At 41.1% G+C, this 21,143-nt stretch overlaps 2 protein-coding genes across 13 annotated transcripts in view; one reads left to right on the plus strand and one right to left on the minus strand.

Annotated features, from left to right (window-relative positions):
• Positions 1-12,618, plus strand: part of FANCD2 (FA complementation group D2) — a 95,782-nt gene extending 83,164 nt beyond the window's left edge. For 7 of the 8 annotated variants that reach the window (XM_037801663.1, XM_037801636.1, XM_037801648.1 and 4 more), the window contains 10 exons: positions 682-775; positions 1,277-1,399; positions 2,263-2,356; positions 3,047-3,118; positions 3,865-3,903; positions 4,755-4,829; positions 5,659-5,733; positions 9,128-9,274; positions 10,338-10,433; positions 12,165-12,618. In XM_037801663.1, coding sequence (XP_037657591.1) covers positions 682-775; positions 1,277-1,399; positions 2,263-2,356; positions 3,047-3,118; positions 3,865-3,903; positions 4,755-4,829; positions 5,659-5,733; positions 9,128-9,274; positions 10,338-10,433; positions 12,165-12,239 — 890 coding nt within the window. In that variant the 3' untranslated portion in view covers positions 12,240-12,618. Of the gene's footprint in view, positions 1-681; positions 776-1,276; positions 1,400-2,262; positions 2,357-3,046; positions 3,119-3,864; positions 3,904-4,754; positions 4,830-5,658; positions 5,734-9,127; positions 9,275-10,337; positions 10,434-12,164 lie in introns of those variants that run through there. The other variant, XR_005211416.1, reaches the window with a different exon arrangement.
• A 757-nt stretch (positions 12,619-13,375) lies between these two features.
• The window catches only part of FANCD2OS (FANCD2 opposite strand), a 28,344-nt gene continuing 20,576 nt past the window's right edge, over positions 13,376-21,143 (minus strand). Inside the window, exons 1-3 of one of the 5 annotated variants that reach the window (XM_037801709.1) lie at positions 18,328-18,387; positions 17,153-17,375; positions 13,376-14,207 (exon numbers count right to left, since the gene is read on the minus strand). In XM_037801709.1, the coding sequence (XP_037657637.1) occupies positions 13,663-14,199 (537 nt within the window). In that variant the 5' untranslated portion in view covers positions 14,200-14,207; positions 17,153-17,375; positions 18,328-18,387 and the 3' untranslated portion in view covers positions 13,376-13,662. Of the gene's footprint in view, positions 14,208-15,909; positions 16,139-16,346; positions 16,797-16,903; positions 17,090-17,152; positions 17,376-18,327; positions 18,388-21,143 lie in introns of those variants that run through there. The other 4 variants (XM_037801725.1, XM_037801717.1, XM_037801702.1 and 1 more) reach the window with 4 other exon arrangements.

The raw sequence follows: 21,143 nt of genomic DNA on the forward strand, positions 1-21,143 counted from the left end.
TCAGAAGGAGTTATGAAGTGATTTCAGCTGATATTACTTAGTCTGGGTTTGGTTAGCTCAGCTGGCCTGATAATTTTCTGTTTTGCTTAAATGTATTCATGTCCTTCCCCCTCTTTTTTAAATAAGGTTAATAAAATGGAAGTAAAAGGAGAAATCAGGGGCAAGTATAAAGGAAGGCCTGGCTCTTTCCCTGACCTCTTCCTATAGCCATCTTTTGTCACAGCTCTTGGAATGCAACTTACTGACTATATATACTAGTTGGCAGCACAAATAGAAAGCAAGAAGAAAATGCAAAACAAACCTTTATTATTCCCTATTGATTAAAAGGGAAGGGTTGGTCTCTATGAGGTAGCCACTGCTTACTGGCCTGTCCACAAGGAACAGGATTGATTTTCCATTGTCAACAGCATTCCTTTTCTGTGTGGATTTTAGTGTGTTACAGGATGGGGTGTGGTGTGGGGGTGGGATACATTGAGTCTTAGACAGATGGGTTTATTTCTGGCAGAAGGGCCAGTGAAACAGGAGCACATGATAGCTTTTTAAACTTTTTCCATAAGACCAGAAACTTCAAAGTAAGTTTAAAAGTCTAATAATTTTGATCAGTAATCATCCTCAAAAGCCTGAAAGACAAGAGTGGCATGCATTTCCCATACATAAGCTCTCGTCTTGTTTCTCCAACAGCATCCCTGGCCAGACAGTTCCTCTGTCGGGTATGGCGAGGTGGGGAGAAAGAGAAGAGTAACATCTGTAATGACCAACTCCGTTCTTTACTTTGGTGAGATACTTGGTTTCTTCCCAGAAGCCAAATAGCCTTTTTCCATTTTGCCACTGTAGGATCCCTCTAACCAGGATCTTCTAACCTAGGTTAGGGGGAACTTGAAAGCAAAGAAGTAGGTTTGAAATGAACAGAATATAGAATATGTGGTTCTTAAGATCCTCTAGTTCTGTTTTTACTATCAACTATTCCTTATTATTAAATCAAATAATAAAGGAAGTGGAAGAGTCTGTAGTTGTATCCTACCTTGTTAATCAATGAATCAAATATTTATTTATTGCCTTCCATTCCAAGACATATCCCTCCCCTCCAAGGTGTCTTAACTGTTTTTCCAATTAAGAAATCATTTACTTTATCTCCTGACTCCATTTGGAATCCTTGTTATTTTATTAAAAATAAGTCTAGGAGTTTTAAATTTTAATGCCTGGGAGCATCTCAATAAAGAAATCTTGACTTAGGGGATCCTGCAATGTGTTCATTCTCTTATGACTGTCACTGCAGCATCTACCTGGGGCACACAGACAGTGTTCTGAAGGCCATAGAGGAGATTGCAGGTATCGGTGTCCCAGAACTGATAAATTCTCCTAAAGATGCATCTTCCTCCACATTTCCCACACTGACCAGGTAAAAGAATGCTCTCTTCCAGTTCTTTCCCTAAGATAGAATCACATTGTCTAGTGTGGGGTTCCAAATAATTATTTTACTCCTCATCTAATTCTGATATTTCTGTGAAATACCATGAAGTCTCCTCACATGATAGTTAGTCATTCATTCAACACATATTCATTGAGTGCCTACTATGCACTCTTTCCAAGGGGCTCTCGGTCAACCCATCTGAGAGGACCTTGTTGAGTAATGAGTTTTCAGGATTAGAGTCTTCAGAGGCATTGACCATCTAGTCACCAAACTTCTCTCGTTAACTATCATCCTTTAAACTTGAAATGATTCTTCGAGTATTTTAACCACCTTTAGGAAGACAAGGTAGTTGTTGTATCTAATCATATGAATCTCACTTACTGGGTTTTGAGTCTCATAATATCAGTAGTCATCTCACACTTGTATAGTTTTTATAATTTATAAAGCACTTTTACATTCTTTATTTCATTTGATCCCTGTGGAAGGGATCATTACCCCTATTTTACTGATGAGGAAAAATGATTGTCAGAGAGGTAACTTGCCCAACCTTACACAGGCAATAAAATAAATATGGACCTAGGACTCACTCAGATCTCACCACCACTTCACTGTTCTTTCTGTACCACCATGCTACGTCCCTTTTTAGGGTTAATGCCATTGTTTCACGGATCATCTTCTTGGGCTCATTTCTGAATCCTTTCCACTCCCTGATCCTCTTACAGTGGACCCTTGTGAAAGTACATTTAGAGAGGTGGGGAAGGAAATTACTTTTGGTTCCCTGGCTTCTTCCCAAGAGGTTTTCTATAACCAGTTCACTGTTATGTGGGCGTGCATGCTTCCCCCTTTTCTAGGCACACGTTTGTCATTTTCTTCCATGTGATGATGGCTGAACTAGAGAAGACAGTGAAAAGTATTCAGGCTGGCACAGCAGCAGACTCACAGCAGGTGGGTCAAATGCTCCCATCCCAGGAAGTAGACTCTGGATTATTTGGAGGCTGCTGATTCTGCTATTTCCTGGGTCCAGGGTTTCTCCTAAGCTGTTTCTGTTGAGTTACTGAGATCCAGGATTTTTTCAGCAAGCTCCTGGTTTAATTTCCCTTCCCTGTAGTTGGAGGTGAGGATTTGGCTCTGTTTTCTCAGGCTCCTGCCTAGGGTAAAGCTTGGACTATTCCAGCCCTGAGAAAAATGTCTTTGGTTGCAGCCTGACACGGTTGGCAGTTGGCTGTTTGTGAGCTGGTGTGAGTGAGCAAGCCTGCTTGAGATGCTGTGGAGCTGGATGTTGGCCACCTGCTGACCAGAACTGGGCTACGTTGTTGAGAACAAGGGCTAGCATAGAGAATCATAGAAGCCTCAGAGTTTTAATGGCTAGTGGGTATGATGTAGAGGCTTTTACTTGCTTGGAATTAGTGAAGAGGAATAATCTTTTTAGAAGGTCTTTATAAGGTACACTACCATTTCCACACAGCTGCAGTCGTCCGAGTCATCTTGTTTTTTCACTGGTTGCCACATCTCTTTGGAAGTATAATTGGCTCAAATCTCTAAATAGCTATGCAGTTCAAGAACTATTAGTGAGAAACACAATGAGAGGAGTATTTGGCTGTTATTCAGGGGTGTCTGTATATTTGGTTGCCCCAGGTTCATGAAGAGAAGCTCCTCCATTGGAATATGGCTGTTCGAGACTTCAGTATCCTCATCAACCTGATAAAAGTGCGTATGGAGGCTTCTTGTCCCATCTAATGGGCTAACTGCAGAAAGCAAAGGTCCTGGGATCTAAAATTGACTATTCCTCCTCCTCACCCTTCCATCCTCCTTTCCTCCTTCTTTCCTTGTCCCCCTAACCCATCCTAGATAACCCCTTCTTCTCTCCCTAGGCAATGTCTTTTTCTCTTCCTTCCTCCTTCCCACCTGTGCCACATACTTATTGAATGTGTCTTCCTCCACATCCTCTCACCTTTCTTTGGGTCCTCTGTGATCTGAGCATTTGCTCCGCTATCTCCCTTTCCCAACCCCGAATGTCTTCTTTATACCTCAAACACACTCTGCACTCTCACCCACTGCATGATTTTGCTCAGCCTGTTGTCCCAGCCTAGAATGTCATTCTCTCTTCTTACTACCTCTCTTATCCACTCATTCTTGAGGCTACAGATCAAGGTTTAGGACCCCTACTGTGGCATCTTCTCAGCATCCCCAGTTGGAATCAATTCTTCTTCCCCTTTGCTCCCCTCTTCCTTTCCATGAACTTCAGTTATGGTGATTACTTTATTCATTTTGGTAATTAATTTAACTATTGACATCTCTCTCCAGTAGATTCAGCTTCTTTAACAGGGATGGTGCCTGCCTTCTTCATTTTAGAATTCTCGGCAGTGCCCAGACCTGTGCTTGCAACGGGAAAGAAGCTGGGGTGCTCAAAAGAGCAGACCTCAGCTTTAGTTTCTTGTCTTTCATGCCTCCAGGTGTTTGATAGTCGGCCTGTTCTGCATGTATGTTTGAAGGTGAGAGATTTACTGGGCCCTCTTTATTATTTATTCTTCCCGTGGATATATAGGAGAGTGCCTCAGCTGAGATGAATTCCTCAGTACCGTGCAGAGTCTCCAGTATCAGTACTTTCAGGTGGTAATTTAGGGAAGGCAGTGGATATGATTTTCCCACACTGATTGGAGGACTGAAGAAGCCAATTTTCCTATGAGTTTGAAACTCTTGGCCACAGTCTTAGAACTAGGAGGAGTGACTTTTTAGGGCAGTAGTCACCGTCTCTGCTATACCTTCCCAGGCAACCGGGAAGAAGGAAGAGTGAATGATCCTTCTTTTAAAGCCTGGTGGCAGCCTCCTGAATATGGGAACTGATATCCTGATAGTGGCTGAGCTTCTTTTCCATGGGGATTGCCCCAGTTAGTTCTAGATTTGATAGTAGAGCCAATGAGTTAGGAGCGAGGGACTATTAGGGGAGAATGCTTCTTCCCCACTCCTGATGTTTCCTTCCAAGTGGGTGGTGCCTTGTTATTGTTACCTCCTGGTCGCTCTCTTCCTCCTTAATCACTCCTTCCTCTGGGGAGTAAATTGTCCTCTGGGAGCTAGGGTTGCCCTCTGCTCCTCTGTGCTGTCACTTTTAACTAAGCAGCTCAGCCCCTGTCCATTGACTGTGTCTGAGGTAGGTAAGTCTGCCAAATTCTGGGGCTTCATTAGCAGGCACATTTGATTTTTGCATTATTTCACCAAATTAATCTTTTGGATCCCTCATAATTTATTGTTTATATATAAAACAAGAAAATAAACCTCCCAGGTTGGGTGATGCTGTGTTGAAAGAGCTCAGCTAGAGATGACCAGTGTGTCTCCTCTCTTTCAGTATGGGCGTCAATTTGTAGAAACATTTCTGAAGCAGTGTATGCCGCTCCTAGACTTCAGCTTTAGAAAACACCGGGTAAGAGCTGAGAGCCAGAAAGCAAGGACATCATCTGAATCGTTGCCCAGCAAATGTGTTCATGATGAATCCTGGGCTGGGGTGGGGGCTGTTAGGCCACAGTTCTACTTGGACTCCTCTCATCCACTTGAGCTATAGTCAGAGATGCTCAAATAGGACTGAATATTCTAAAGTGGTTTGAACTCAGACCCACTCTTCCTTCATCTACTCCCAATCTGAGTGTGGTTTTTTCTTTTAACTGGATTTTATTGTGCTGCTGTACTCCCATGGCCTCATGTATCAGTGTCTCATTTGCTTATTCCTTTGTGCTTCTCTAAGTCTACTCTCAGGAATAACAAAAAAAGAACTCATTTGTACCACAGAACTCTTAACTGTTCTAATAGAAAGTTGTGAATTTCTTAGCCAAGCAGGACCCAGGGCTGGAGTAGTAAAATAGGATGGAAACAGATGACCATGCTTTCTTACACATATTTAGCAAGTTGAATTCTGTGAAATTTGTCCCTCATAATCCTGAGAGAGAAAAGGGGAGGGGGACATTTTATCCTAAACTGCAGATGGGAAAACTGAGGCATGAAAGCCTAGTTAAAACTAAACTCCAGACCTTTTTTAATACTGAGATTTACATTTTTTCATTGTACAAGGGAGAAAGGTGGGAGGGTTGAGAATGACAGCACTTCTCCTATTTGAAGGCCAAATTAAAATTATTATTGATACTTGGCTAGAACCTGCAGAATTTATCCTCTTTAAAGCCCTTGGTTACAAGGGTATCTTACATCTAAAATGAAATGAAGGCATTTCTTATATCATTTATGAATTTTGTTGGTTATAGGAAGATGTTCTGAGCTTACTGGAAACCCTCCAATTGGACACAAGGCTCCTACATCACCTGTGTGGACACTCCAAGGTAAGAGAGAAAGCAGGTCATGTCACCAGCTCTCCTGTTTGCTCAGTCTCCAATTACTTCTTCCTTTTTTAACCCTTCTTGATTTTATCTGGTGCTGAGTCTGTCCAAAGGTAGTTTATTCAGAATGGTCAGATTCTTCATTGCTGATGGAGATTGGGCAATCATCTAGAGGGGAATTTCTGCATCTATAATTTGCCTCAAACTCTTTAGCCATAGGAAGAAGAGCCATAGGAGCTCTTCTTTGGTGAGAGATACAGAATACTGGGGGATGTATTACTGCCATGAAGTACTCTGGGTGGGAGGAATATTATGTAAGAATGACTCTGCTGGAGACAAGAAGTGGTTCTGAAAGGAGCTATCTTTAGTGCTATTTAAACTTTACTACTTGTCAAGAAACACATCTGTCTCTTGTGAGAACTCTTCAGCATTAAAGGACTTGTCCACTTGAAGCTTCTGCCAGCTCCCACCTGCTGTTGAACCCCTCTAGGGAAGTTTTAATTGCTGTTACTATGGTCTTCAGCTCTGTTTGGTTCCTTTTCATAATTTTCATGCCTTATGTCTCTATGTGTTCATCTGTTCTTTTCCTGATTTCCTTTAGTTCTTTGTCCATGTTTTCCTTTAGCTCTTTGAGCATTCTTAGGACCATTTAAAAAAAAGTCTTTGTCTAGAATGTCCCAGGTCTGATCCTCCTTATTGATGGTTTCTAATCTTTTAATCTCCTTAGCCTGTGCCATTGCATCCTGTTTCTTTATATGTTTTGTAATTTTTGTTGAAACCTGGACATTTTGATATTTTAATGTGTTATTACTGGAATTTAGACTGAGGCATCTGTTCTTCAAGCTTGTATCCATCTAGTTTTACAGCAGAGCTTCCCTTGAATGCCAGGAGCTAACAAAACAAAACAAAACAAAAAAAGTAAAACACTTTCCCAGTCTTTGCAGATTGACCTGTTGTGAGTGCTTTCCAGAGTTTATTCATACGGTGGGTTTAGAGATAGGCTCGAGGCCAAAGTGTATGGAACTCCTTGGTCCTTTCTGCATATGCATTGTGTCTTTGGCATGCATGCAGTCCTAGGAATTCTCTCCTTTACACAGATATGAATGTCTTCTCTTCCTGAGGAAACAGTTTCCTCACAGTCCAGGGTATTGCACTGTGTGTCCTACAGCCAGTAATCTCTTGCACCAGGCAGCATGACTTGATTGCTGTCCCACAGCATTCTGTAGGAGAGCTCTGTGAGCCACCTTCTACACACAGGGCAAGTTTTGGGGTGGCAAGTCCCTCAGGCGACCACCAGACAGATTAGGTCAAATATGCATACTCCCAGTGTGTGTATGAGGATTTATCTGTTCCCTACAGAACCAAGATCAGAGATCTGAATGGGAAGCATGGGCCAGGTCAGTGGAGCCAGATATTAAGATGCCTTTTTCTTGACTTGGCACTCTCACTGTTAACTGCAGTCCTTTAACTGTTTTTTGGAGCTTTAAGAAAGATATTTTTGTCAGTTCTTGGTGGTTATTCAAAGCTTCTGATGGGTGATGGAGCCCTGAAGCTTCTTACTCCATCATCTTGATCTGCTTCCTGCTTGAAGCTTTATAGTTGATGAACCATTGTCACTATTGTCTGTCAAAGAAAAAACTGCCCCAGATATTAAACAGGCAAGAATGACTTTAGAGTGCTGTAGTAGGGGAGAGAGAGTAGAACTCACTGTCTAAACAAAAGATAACAGCTTTTTAAGGGCTGGGAGTGGGTTCGAGGAAGCATTGGAAGGTACTATGGGGGATTGATCACTGAGAGGGGTAAGAGATTTACTGAGGTTGTGATTAGGTTCAGAATGTTTTCCCTTGCAGTAATTAGTTCTCCTGGAGGCTGTAAGGGCTGGGAGAGAGGAGGAGGGAGATAAGGAACTACCCATTTAGGACCTGTCAGACGCGTGGGTAGCCAGGGGAGAAGGACAGGAGAGGGTGAAATGGGGTGAGTTTGATATTTAGAATAGGATCTGTAGTTGTCTTTTTCCCCATTTTCTTTCTGTAGTCAGAATTGTTTTTCTCTAGTCCCACAGTTGCAAGATTGGTTTCAAGGTAGTCAGGACAAGGGAGCAGGTAGAGGCATGCAAGGAGTAAGACTGGCAGCTTGGTTGAGAGAAATTAAAAGTCTTTGTCATGTCTGAAGGAACACAGAACCACAGGTTCTGCAGACATTAGCAAGAGAAATGATCTTTCTATCCAGTTCCTAATGTTCACTTCCTTCCCTAGTTCTAAGTTTAGAAGATGCTGAACAATGGAATTTAAGGACTCTCGCAGCTAAAGAGGGCTACTCTCTGTTGTTTAATATCAACATAAATATATTCAAGAATATTTTAGGTAAATTAATTGGTCAAGAAGAGGTTATAAAGAGGAAGTTAGAGTTGTTGGTAGTATGTGTAGGCTTTTTTATTTTTTAGGTTTGAAAGACAGCTGCCATTATCCTTGGAATATTCTGCCAGACCACTGCAGTTTGATGAACATATCTCTGGCACATACTGTCAGGGCTTATGCCCTTTTTAAAAAAATTATTATGGATATATATATATATATATATATATATATATATATATGCATGCCATTTTAACCATTTTTAAAAGTATATGATTTAGTAGCATTACTTATATTCACAGTGTTGTGTTACCATCACCACCATTTGTTACTAAAACTTTTCATCACCCAAAACAGAAAGTCTGCATCCATTAAATAATAACGTCCATACTCCCCACCCCCAGTCCCCAGTAACCTCTCATCTATTCTCTGTCTCTGTGAATGTGCTTATTCTAGATATTTCATATAAGTGGAATCAAACAATAGTTGTCCTTTTGTCTCTTATTTATTTCACTTAGCATGATGTTTTTAAGATTCATCCAGATTGTAGCATGTATCAGAACTTCATTTCTTTTGATGGCTGAATAGTATTCCATTGTATGGGTATGCCACATTTTGTTTATCCATTCATCCATTGATTGGCATTTGATTTGCTTCCACCATTTGGCTATTGTGAATAATGCTGTATGAACATTTGTATACAAGTACTTTTGAGTCTCTGCTTTCAATTCTTTGGAGTATATACCTAGGAGTAGAATTTCTGGGTCATATGGTAATTATATGTTTAACTTTTTGAGGAACCACTAAACTGTTTTCCATAGCACCGTTTTACATTCCCACCAATAATGTATGAGTTCCTATTTTTCCATATCCTCACCAATGTTGTTAGTTTCCATTTTTAAAATCAGAGCCATCCTTGTATCTGAAGGCTTATTAGCTCTTAATGAATGCTCAGGGTGTCAGGAATTCAAAAATTTCTGTACAAGAAATGTAAAAGCATGACGATAAACTTTGATGAGTTGCATTCATTTGTTTCCATTCAGATTCACCAGGACATGAGACTCACCAAACATGTTCCTTTGCTCAAAAAGACCCTGGAGCTGCTTGTTTGCAGAGTGAAAGCCATGCTAATCCTCAACAATTGCCGAGAGGCTTTCTGGCTGGGTAATCTCAAAAATCGGGACTTGCAGGTAAGCCTGGACCCAGTCAGTGATAATGCCTCACTATCATTCTTTGTAAGAGCATTGGACAGTGTGTAAGAGAAGGCTTAGGTGATCTAAGATAACAGCTCTGACCCTTTAGCCCTTAAAGTTGGATGCATTGCTTATGGGCCCTTACGATAGGCTGCATCTGTCATCCTAGGCAGCGAAGACACCAAAGCATGCCACTGATATAAACAGGGCCTTAGAGGTAGAGGCGCCAGATCAATCCATACCACCTCCATAGCCAGAGGGTTGCCTTTAAGTCCTACTGAAGGTAGATTCGTAACAACATTTTTCTATATGGACAAACATGTAGAAAACCAGTCTGTCTTTTTCCTGAAATTATTCTCTAATTACAACAAATGAACATTTCTAAGGTCTTTCAATTGTCTGACTTTAGGCTGAAATGTTATGTTGTTTTTATATTGCTTTGGAGGTATAGTGTTTTTCCAGGAGGGCCCAAGCCCTTCTCATTCATGCTTAAAATGTTATGTTATATATCAAAAAAAGCAACACAGAGAATTAGCTTCCTTCCTTCACATCAACCTTACAAGGTAGATACTGTTGTTTCCGTGAGAAAATTGAAGCTCAGAGAGGTTAAGTAAGTTTTCTAAAGTCATTCAACAAGTAAGTGGTAGAGCCAAGCAGCCTCTATATAGCCATGCATAAGTGGTGTCTGGGTGTTCTTATACCTTAAGGTATTTGGAAAATTTTAGAACTGTATCCCACGTTAACCCAAAAAGTCACCAGTAACAATCTGACCTTACAAAATCTGATATTAGAATACAAAGATGGACCTTTTGGAGAACTGCATATTGCATCTCAGAAACCTTGGGCTGAGTATCACTTCTCTAGATGTTGGGTTACAAGTCTGTGTCCATGTTTGGCTAAGTTTGAATGACTAGTATATCTTCCTTTGGGTTGCCTGTAAACCAAGCCTTTCTCTACTTTGCCTCTCCCATTTCTATGGCAAGTAACTATTCTTTCCTTCTCCCCTTGGAGATTCAAAAGTGTCCATTATAACCCACGGTTTGCCTTGGTCCACATATAGGGTGAAGAGATTATGTCCCAGAATTCCCAGGAGAGCACAGCAGATGAGAGTGAGGACGATACATCATCCCAGGTTTCCAAGAGCAAAGAAAAGGAGGTATATCTGCAAAAGGCACCAGATGTAGTCATGATGGTTACTTTTTGTTAATTATTCGAGTTGATGAAAAGTGCAGAACTTACCCTGCTTATGTTTATAATCATCTCTATTCCCTCCAAAAAAGCTTCTGTGCTTATATAAATTCTGTGGGACATAGAAAAAGCAACAATCTTTTAATCACTCTTGAGTATCTCAAGTTGTGGCATATATTATAGAGTTAAAAATTCCCTTCCATTTAGTCTCCTGTTTTCCCTGAATTCATTTCTGAAACCATTTTAGAGAGAGGAAAAAAGACATCAAAAGTTAAACCATTTGAACTTCTTGGAACATATAAAAATAGAAATGCTTTCACCAAAGCACAGAGTCAAAAGCTGCCACCAATGAGGAATATAATAAGAGTTGGGGGTCCTTATTCTTTTATGGGGTATAGATTCTTTTGAGAATTTAAAGAAAACTAAAGAAAAATATGTGTACTTTAAAATTTTGCTACAATTTAGGTGGGTTATGGACACTAAGAAGCTGATATTTCGGAATCCCTGCTGTGGAGCCTTTCTGTAATGTGATTTGAAGGTGATGTAGAAATATCAGTTAGTAAGAAAAATCCTTTTGTTACATGTCCTCTTTTTATTTGTATAGTATACCTCCACCTTGTTCCCATAAGTATTTAACTCAGACAATACCCTTAGTTTGGTACTTTCTCCTAAGCAAACCTCCCAGTTTAGAGTTTTAGACCAGATCGAATTTTATGCTGGTTTCCTGTTAAGATACACGGCTATTTTAAATTTAACAAACATTTAATTCTATATTGAATGCCTATTTTGTTCCTGTGTCACACATATGCAGTAGACCCGGAGGGCCATTGCTTATTTAAAAATCATACAAATTAAGTTCAGTTATACAATGGCATCATAAGTCAATATCAAAACAACACAAACAGTGTACTCTATTGTAAACAATGGACTATAGTTAATAGTACAATTATAAAAATGTTTTTTCATGAATTGTGATAAAGGTACCCACTCATGCAAAGTGTTAATAATAAGATGGTATATAGAAACTATTTTCTACATGATTTTTCTGTATACCTACAATTTCTCTAATGGAAAAAATATATAGACAGAAAAAAATGAGAAAGAACTCAAACTGGTACCATACAAAAAATCAAATAAATATAAATGTAGGCATTAATGGAGGAATTGGGGGACAAAAAAGAAGGTATAAGACTTACAAAGACCAAAAAGCAAAATGGCAGAAGAAAGTCCTGCATTGTCAGTAGTTATTGTGAATGTGAATGGATTAAACACTCCAGTCAAAAAGCAGAGATTGGCACAATGGATAAAAAAGCATAACCCAACTATATGCTATTTGCAAGAAACTCACCTTACAAGTAGACTCAAAGATACAAGTAGACTGAAAGTGAGGGATGGAAAAAAATACACAATGCAGATAGTATGTGAAAGAGAGCTGGTGTAGATATACTAATGATAGATATTTTAGGTTGTATATATGTTACTAGAATTTTCTTTTAAAAAGCCTCTCTTCATGGACTTGGCTTCGAGGTCATGATGTCAAGAAGAATGGGGAGCCTCTGATTCATTTTAAAAATGAATTGTTTAAAACCTATCATTGATAATTAGTATGGTTGTATATCCTATGGAAGCAGAATCACAATTCATAGGATCACCCAGAGCAAGATCCAGAATATTGAACTTAGTTATTCTTTGCCCTTAGGATGGTGAGGAAGATGACGAAAGTGATGGAGAAAAGGAGCAAGACAGTGATGAGGGTGATGACAACTCTGATTAGACCTTAGAGAGACCTTTGACGCCACCTCCACCTCTCTGCCAACTTGTTACCATTTATGCTTTAAAATCTGCTATCTGCCTTTCTGACTGGAAGCATCCTATTTTATTTTTAAAGAGAGGGTTTTATTGAGTCAACTTAATTGTGGATTTCATGGATTGTCTAACAACCATCAAAGACCCTGGCCAAAGATTCCACTGTAGGATTACTTATCTGCTTGGGTGAACATGGCAGCACTAGGCTGCAGAGTAGAAACTGTTTGGCTGAGTCTGTGACATAGGCTTGGGAGCTAATTTCGAAACTATTTGAATTATTCTAGAATTTAAGCTTGTACCAGTTTTACAAATAAATTCCCTTTTATGTTCTGCCTCAGCTATCTCATTCCTCCTACTGTATTTCTTTCATTATTCAAGGATTAGATGGAACTGAATTTGGAGTTATGCACGGAAATAATGGGGACAGGTGCCAACACATCAATTCTACCTATTAAAATCATGTTTCCTTTTGTTAGGACTATTTTTATTTGAGATAAGCTCTTTGAGAGCTTCCTGAAGGAATGACTTGAATTTGTTGTCAGTGCCCAAAGGAAGCAACAAGGAATATTTGTTTGGGTTCCCTTTTTTTTTTTTATGGTCATTATGTTGGTATTGGGGAAAAAAGGCAGTATCAAACTCATGTTGACTTTGTGTTTATATAAGGTGTATTTCAACATTATTCTATGAGTTATACCTATAATGTAGTTATTAGAGTACTAAAAAATTAATTGTAGTTTATTAGAAATAGAACATTTAGGAGTATACTTTAGTTAAAATGGGAAATTCTGTCTTCTGCCAGAAAGCCCAGTTTCAGTGCTGCTACCAAGTTCTTTCTTGCCAGGCTGTGAATATTGTTTAGTATGTGTTAATACTTATACCCACGCTTGTACTTTGTAGTGTTATTAGGGTATAGCTGGTTATGTTGGTTGTTTTGAGTTTTTTTTTGGTTTGTTTTTAAAATTAATCCTTGACTCGCATATAGATTTTTATCGTCTGGTACTTAGAAATCCATATATCCCCTTCCCTCATATCCTCCCCCACCCCCACCCCCCAACCCCAAATGATTGTGGTCTTAGGCATTTAAGAAAAGTCACACTAGGTTCATTGGTTTATATGGTTTATTTAATGGCTCTTTATCACATGTACATGTCAAATGCTAGTTTGACTCTTTTAAATGGTTGTTCAACTTTACAGTGGAAATGTTCTTCCTTGCTCTGTGTCACTGGCCCTGTTTTGGAGGGGAAGGAAAGGAAGGGGCTCCTGAATTGTCGCTGTTTGACAGAAAAGCAAGATGGTTGGGGTGATGTCACAGTTCCGTTCACATGAACATTTTTCTGTAAGCTTTGGGTATATACCAAAGGACATGGTATGAGGAACTAGGAATCAGACTTTTACCTGGAGTGTTGCAAGGCAAAGGTGCATTTCTTGTATGTTGCATATAGCAAGAGGATTGAGCGCAGCATTTGTTTGCACATAGTCACTGTCATCTGAATCTGAGGCTCCTTAAGTCCAGTGGGCCATTGGTGCTCCTGGCTAATGATTTTGCAAAAGGCTGACTTGTCTGAAACTCTGAAGGTCCCAGTCCACTTTGGTGGCTGAGCCGTGATAACCCTGCCAAAGACAGAATCCACTCCATTGAGGCGGACAGGCTGGGGTTTCCTTACCAGCCCTTTCTTGTTGTTCAAAGTTCGGAGCTCTGACGTGTGGCAGGGTAACTTGGGACTCACCCCAGTTTCCAGGAATGGGCTGTCTAGGACTAGAGTGACCTCTTGAAAGCACAGCTGCACTTCAAGGTCAGAAGGGGTATGTGGGAAGCCGGGGGAGGCCCTAAAGGGGTGCTTGGAAGAAGGTGTAGGTGTTGTGTGTCGCAGCCATTGGAAACTCTCATCCAGTGGGGTCCATGGTGACCAGAGCTGGTATCCCGCCATTGACAGTCCTAAAGAAGAAGAATCAGAACAATGGGATTTCCCTGGCATGCTTTTAGTGAGGGCATGACCACTCAAATTCACACCTTTGTTTCATTAATTACTTAAACTTACTCTGTGGTTCCCTTGGACTACTCCAATGGGTTTTAGGGTGTTAGTAATTCTATAAAGGGCAGTAAGAGATGCTATTTCTGCTAAAAGTTTATTAAACCTTATTATAAGCCTCTGAAGGTAGGTTTTAACCCATTTTACAGATAAGGAAATGGGTTTGTCTGAAATGGAATATCCCAGTCCACCTTTAAAGCTATGCTGTGTTGTTAACTGCTGAAGACAGAATATATACTCCTCTCAAGTGGCAGGGGCTGCTGGGACTTCATGATGAAAACTTATTATTTGTGGTTAGAAGCTCAGAAAGGCTATGCTTTACCAAATATTTATGACTCTAAATCCCATATACTTTTCTTTATATACCAGTGGTTCTCAAAGTATGATCCCTGGACTAACAGCTTCATTAGCATCTGGGAACTTGCTAGAAATGCAAATATTTGTAACTCACCTCAGACCTTCCAAATCAGAATCTCTGGGGGTAGAGTCCAACAATCTGCATTTAATCCAGCCTTCCAGGGGATTCTTATACACTGTCTAGTTTGAGAATATCTTATGCTGTCCCTTTTTAAGGGACTGTAACTTTCAATGTTCTTAACTATGGAAACAGTTTTTTCTTGACCCTAAAAGTCTCATTTTCTGACCCAAGGGAGTAACTCTCTTTCAGAGCCTTGGGCTACCTATGTACCACCCTCAGAAAAATTACACCAGGGTGGGAGGGAAAAAACATTTCCAAAGGCCAGTCTTTTAAATTATTTTTTCTATCTTCTAGGTGTTTCTGTTTTTTTGTTTGTTTTATTTATGGGAGACCCACCATATCTTTAAGACCTCAATTTTATTTTTCCTTTGAAGATAACCTTTCAGAGGCTTGGAGGATATTGCTAATGTAGAATTTATCCAATAGGATTCGGTTTATCTGTCATTATATTTCAAAATTGCTAGTATACAAAGCATTTTTCTGAATTCAGTAGAAGCTAACATGTTTTCAGCATCTACCTATTATGTTAAGGGACATAGGAGATCCCTTTTCTTTCCAGCCAAGTGTATTGCTCTGCCCCTTCTCTCTTCTCCCATAGAAGGTAACAGTGGCAGGTCTCATCCCATCCTATCTAGTAACTGCCCCATAAATGCTATGAAAAGTTGATACCTCCACCATAGTTTGTGAGACCTTAGAGTTGATTTTTAAAAAAGCACCATTGGTGACACTTCAAACTAGAAGCCCTCCTCTGACAATTTTTAGTATAATGGAGGTTTGTGGATTTTCTCCAACTACTTTGTTTCTCATGATCTGTGCAGGCACCTCAAATACTGATATGTCTGGGCTGCCTTAGGATGAGAAATGCCTGACATCCAAGGGACAGTTTTCTATTCCAAAAAGACTGAAAGGTTTCTCATACTTGATATCATGACCCTAAGAGCTTATATCCAAGATCAGGGCTACTCTGGTACACCACCATGGATTGGGGGGGGGAAGGGGCGGTCTTAACTCTTCCGGCATATGACCAAAAAGTATTTAATTCCAGGCTCCTTTTCCCAACTCATCTCCTATGAAGAAATAGGGCCATAATAGGTGAAAGGCCTTATCAAAGGTCCAGCCAGCACACATACCCGGCGGAACTGTCGCAAAATGAAAGGGATCCTGACTCCAGGGTCTTTCCACCAGTTCACACAAGGTTTAAATAAAGATGTCATCCACTGCAGGAGGGGTTGAACCTAGGAAGTCTTTTCAAGCTGCTCTAATAGCTCCCAGATAGGGGACGCCTCATTCTGGCCAAACAGGCTCCCTCTTCACACTGTTCCTCCCGTTCCAAGAATTCCCGTCCCTTGACTTCCCCACCTGAGAAAGGGAAAGACAGCGCCAAAGTGCAGCTGAGGTCCTCACTGTGAACGGAGGGCCGGAGGGGCCGGAGCTGCCGGGAGTGGGGGAGGCTCCCCCTCCCAGCCGGGAAAGGGGCTTGTCCCCCGGGGATCCCTACCCGGGGGCGGGGGCCAGACGGCTGTGGCCGAGGCGGAGGTGGCGGTGGGAGCCCGGGCCGGGGGCTCACCTGAACTCCGCGGGCCACACGCTCCAGAGTGGCGGCCGCTCTTCCCGGGCCGCATCTTTTCTCCACCGGGCGCCTGGCAACCGCTTTTGTGACCCAGATCTCGGGGGAGCCCCGAGCCGCGGCGGGGGCGGGGTGGGGGTGGGCTCGAGGACTCCCCGCTGAGGGGCTTCGGGGCTGGCCTCCCCACCCCCTCCTCCCGGGAACGTCTGGTCCGGGACTCAGCCTTCAGGAGAGCGGGTTCGAATCTCATCCTCCGGTTCCCCTTTCTCCCTACCACCCCTCCCTACCTGCGTGCCTTAAATCAAATCTCAATCTCAGCATCCGTTCCAACACATGGAACAGAAGACTGGCACGCCCACTTCAAATTCCGTGGTCAGGAACCTGAATTTTAAAGTCACGAGACCTGGAGATAACACTACACCCTGCTCAGTGGATGCTCAGCCAAGTTACTCAGGCCCCGAAGGTTTTGCTGCTGTTTTAGAAAGATCTCAATGCAAGTAGACAGAACTTAAACGCCCGGGCCGTCAAGAGCAAGAAGAAAAATACACAAATCTTACCTTTATTTCCTGACCAAAAACTCTGCCTTCTATTAAATCTCAAAAAGGACGGTCCTGCCTCATCCGTAAAAGGTTGAAAAAGTGACACCTTCACCATAGTGAAAGAATGATTTGACAACCCATTAAGCATCATTTCAAACAATTATCCTGGTTCACCGAAGGAAGAAAGGATGTTTAACCAGTTCACCTTCGTAGCCCCAGTGCCTGGCAGTGTGCAATATTTGTGGGAGGAATTAAGTAATGACTTACCGGCTCTTCCATTATACACCCAGAAATGCTTTGTACTCTGCAAGCTATAGAACACAGCAAAAATAAGGGCCGTCTCCTTTTGTCTCGCTCTTTGAGTGAAGCTGAAGGTGAGAGACTGGGAGTCCAGGGATGGAGTCTGGCTGAGATCCTGGCCTGGAAGACCAGATAGTCTTGAGGAGCTTGTGAAGAATTGTCAGATGCTCACTGTGCATGTATGCGTGCCCTGCAGAAGGAGAGGTAAGTGGAAAGAAGTTAGAGGGGAAATCAGAAAGTGGAGAGAGGGAAGCAGAATGATGAGACTTGGAAGAGATACAAATGATTTTTTAATTATGAAACTTCTGTACCCAGTAAGTTTATTTTTATTTTCCCCTTGAATAAAAGAGATACCTATTATTTAAAAAGCAAGCAGTACAGGAGTTTTTATTGCATATGTTTTTTTGTTTTGTTTTGTTTTTTAGTGAGTCTCCAAAACAACATTGTATGATTAGAAATTGTTGGATAGCTATAGGTTTATTTAATTTTCTTCTTTCTGCAAAGAAGAAAATGTAAACTCATCTTGAGTACATGCTTATGTAGGAACCAGGTGCTGTTCTTTTTACTTAGCCTTACTTGCATAATCCTCCCAACAATCCTAACCCATGATATTTTTTTTAAAATTTTTTTTTTAATCTTCATTTTATTGAGATATATTCACATACCACGCAGTCATACAAAACAAATCGTACTTTCGATTGTTTACAGTACCATTACATAGTGGTACATTCATCACCCAAATCAATCCCTGACACCTTCATTAGCACACACACAAAAATAACAAGAATAATAATTAGAGTGAAAAAGAGCAATTGAAGTAAAAAAGAACACTGGGTACCTTTGTCTGTTTGTTTCCTTCCCCTATTTTTCTACTCATCCATCCATAAACTAGACAAAGTGGAGTGTGGTCCTTATGGCTTTCCCAATCCCATTGTCACCCCTCTTAAGCTACATTTTTATACAACTGTCTTTGAGATTCATGGGTTCTGGGTTGTAGTTTGATAGTTTCAGGTATCCACCACCAGCTACCCCAATTCTTTAGAACCTAAAAAGGGTTGTCTATAGTGTGCATAAGAGTGCCCACCAGAGTGACCTCTCGGCTCCTTTTGGAATCTCTCTGCCACTGAAGCTTATTTCATTACCTTTCACATCCCCCTTTTGGTCAAGAAGATGTTCTCCGTCCCACGATGCCAGGTCTACATTCCTCCCCGGGAGTCATATTCCACGTTGCCAGGGAGATTCACTCCCCTGGGTGTCTGATCCCACGTAGGGGGGAGGGCAGTGATTTCACCTTTCAAGTTGGCTTAGCTAGAGAGACAGGGCCACATCTGAGCAACAAAGAGGCATTCGGGAGGAGGCTCTTAGGCACAACCATAGGGAGGCCTAGCTTCTCCTTTGCAGCAACCGTCTTCCCAAGGGTAAAACCTGTGGTAGAGGGCTCAACCCATCAAACCACCAGTCCCCTATATCTGTGGTCATGTTAGCAACCATGGAGGTGGGGTAGGCGAATACCCCTGCATTCTCCACAGGCTCCTCAAGGGGGCACTACATCTTTTTTTTTCCTTGTTTTTCTTTTTTTTTTTTTTTTTTAACTTTCCCTTCTTTTTTTTTTTTTAATCATCATTTTATTGAGATATATTCACATACCATGCAGTCATACAAAACAAATTGTACTTTCGATTGTTTACAGTACCATTACATAGTTGTACATTCATCACCTAAATCAATCCCTGACACCTTCATTAGCACACACACAAAAATAACAAGAATAATAATTAGAGTGAAAAAGAGCAATTGAAGTAAAAAAGAACACTGGGTACCTTTGTCTGTTTGTTTCCTTCCCCAACTTTTCTACACATCCATCCATAAACTAGACAAAGTGGAGTTTGGTCCTTATGGCATTCCCAATCCCATTGTCACCCCTCATAAGCTACATTTTTATACAACTGTCTTCGAGATTCATGGGTTCTGGGTTGTAGTTTGATAGTTTCAGGTATCCACCACCAGCTACCCCAATTCTTTAGAACCTAAAAAGGGTTGTCTAAAGTGTGCGTAAGAGTGCCCACCAGAGTGATCTCTCGGCTCGTTTTGGAATCTCTCTGCCACTGAAGCTTATTTCATTTCCTTTCACATCCCCCTTTTGGTCAAGAAGATGTTCTCCGTCCCACGATGCCGGGTCTACATTCCTCCCCGGGAGTCATATTCCACGTTGCCAGGGAGATTCACTCCCCTGGGTGTCTGATCCCACGTAGGGGGGAGGGCAGTGATTTCACCTTTCCAGTTGGCTTAGCCAGAGAGAGAGGGCCACATCTGAGCAACAAAGAGGCATTCAGGAGGAGACTCTTAGGCACAACCATAGGGAGGCCTAGCCTCTCCTTTGCAGCAACCGTCTTCCCAAGGGTAAAACTTATGGTAGAGGGCTCAACCCATCAAACCACCAGTCCCCTATGTCTGTGGTCATGTTAGCAACCATGGAGGTGGGGTAGGCGAATGCCCCTGCATTCTCCACAGGCTCCTCAAGGGGGCACTACATCTTTTTTTTTTTCCTTGTTTTTCTTTTCTTTCTTTTTTTTTTTTTTTCACTTTCCCTTCTTTTTTAAATCAACTGTATGAAAAAAAAGTTAAAAAGAAAACAAACATACAATAAAAGAACATCTCAAAGAGACCATAACAAGGGAGTAAGAAAAAGACAACTAACCTAAGATAACTGCTTAACTTCCAACATGTTCCTACTTTACCCCAAGAAAGTTACCTAATATAGCAACATTTCTGTGAACTTGCTCCTACTATATCCATCAGAAATTAACAGACCATAGTCATTCCTGGGCATCCCCAGAACGTTAAATAGCTTATCTGTTCTTCTTGGATTATTGTTCCCCCTTCCTTAATTGCTGTCTATTGCTAGTTCCCCTACATTCTACATTATAAACCATTTGTTTTACATTTTTCAAAGTTCACATTAGTGGTAGCATATAATATTTCTCTTTTTGTGCCTGGCTTATTTCGCTCAGCATTATGTCTTCAAGGTTCATCCATGTTGTCATATGTTTCACGAGATCGTTCCTTCTTACTGCCGCATAGTATTCCATCGTGTGTATATACCACATTTTATTTATCCACTCATCTGTTGAAGGACATTTGGTCCTAACCCATGATATTTTATCTTAATAATGCACTTGAAGGAAGCGAAGTTCAGAGGGGTGAAATGACTCATCTCTAGTAGATTTGGGATTTGATTTGGGATTTGAAACCAAGATGGTCTTCCTTTAAAGGAAAAGTAGGTGTGACTTCTCTGAGGCACGTGAGCCTACTTCAACAGCATCTGTTATAAAGCAGGGTCTCAAATGGAAGGGAGTCGTCAAAGATGCCTAGGGCTCCATAGTTGTCAATATCAATTACTTACTTTAGAAATGATTTATGTGAATACATAGGAGAGCTTGGACGGACATTAACCTATTTTCAGTGTGGTACAGTGAAAAGGTAATGGAGTCTGGGTTGTTGTAAACATAAAATGAGGGATTAAGATACACATAATTTGAACAGTTAAAAGATATTGATATGTAAACTATTATTCTCAAGAAAATTCTCAAACACTCTCAATTTATGAGATAAAGGTGGCGAAATCACCCAAGGAAGCATCTCTCCTTCCCAGTTGTGATATAGCAGGAGAGGCACAGAGCACCTCAGAAGGAACAGAGGAAAGGTGAAGAATGTGGAGAAAATAAGGCACAAAAAGAGGACGTTGAAGATGGGGACAATCTCCTCATATTCCAAGAGAAGAATGAACAAGAGGGAAAGGTATGGACAAAAGAGACTGAAGAAAATACCGAGGAGGGAGCAGAAGAGGAAACAGAGGAAGAAGGTGAAAAGCAGAAGAACCAGGAGAGGAAAGAGAGGATTCTTAGGCCTTTTCATGCTTTATTTCTTCAAGTTTTCCAGAAAACACAAGCTGTGAAGC

Source organism: Choloepus didactylus, chromosome 1, assembly GCF_015220235.1.
Source record: "Choloepus didactylus isolate mChoDid1 chromosome 1, mChoDid1.pri, whole genome shotgun sequence".
Classification (NCBI taxonomy): domain Eukaryota; kingdom Metazoa; phylum Chordata; class Mammalia; order Pilosa; family Megalonychidae; genus Choloepus; species Choloepus didactylus.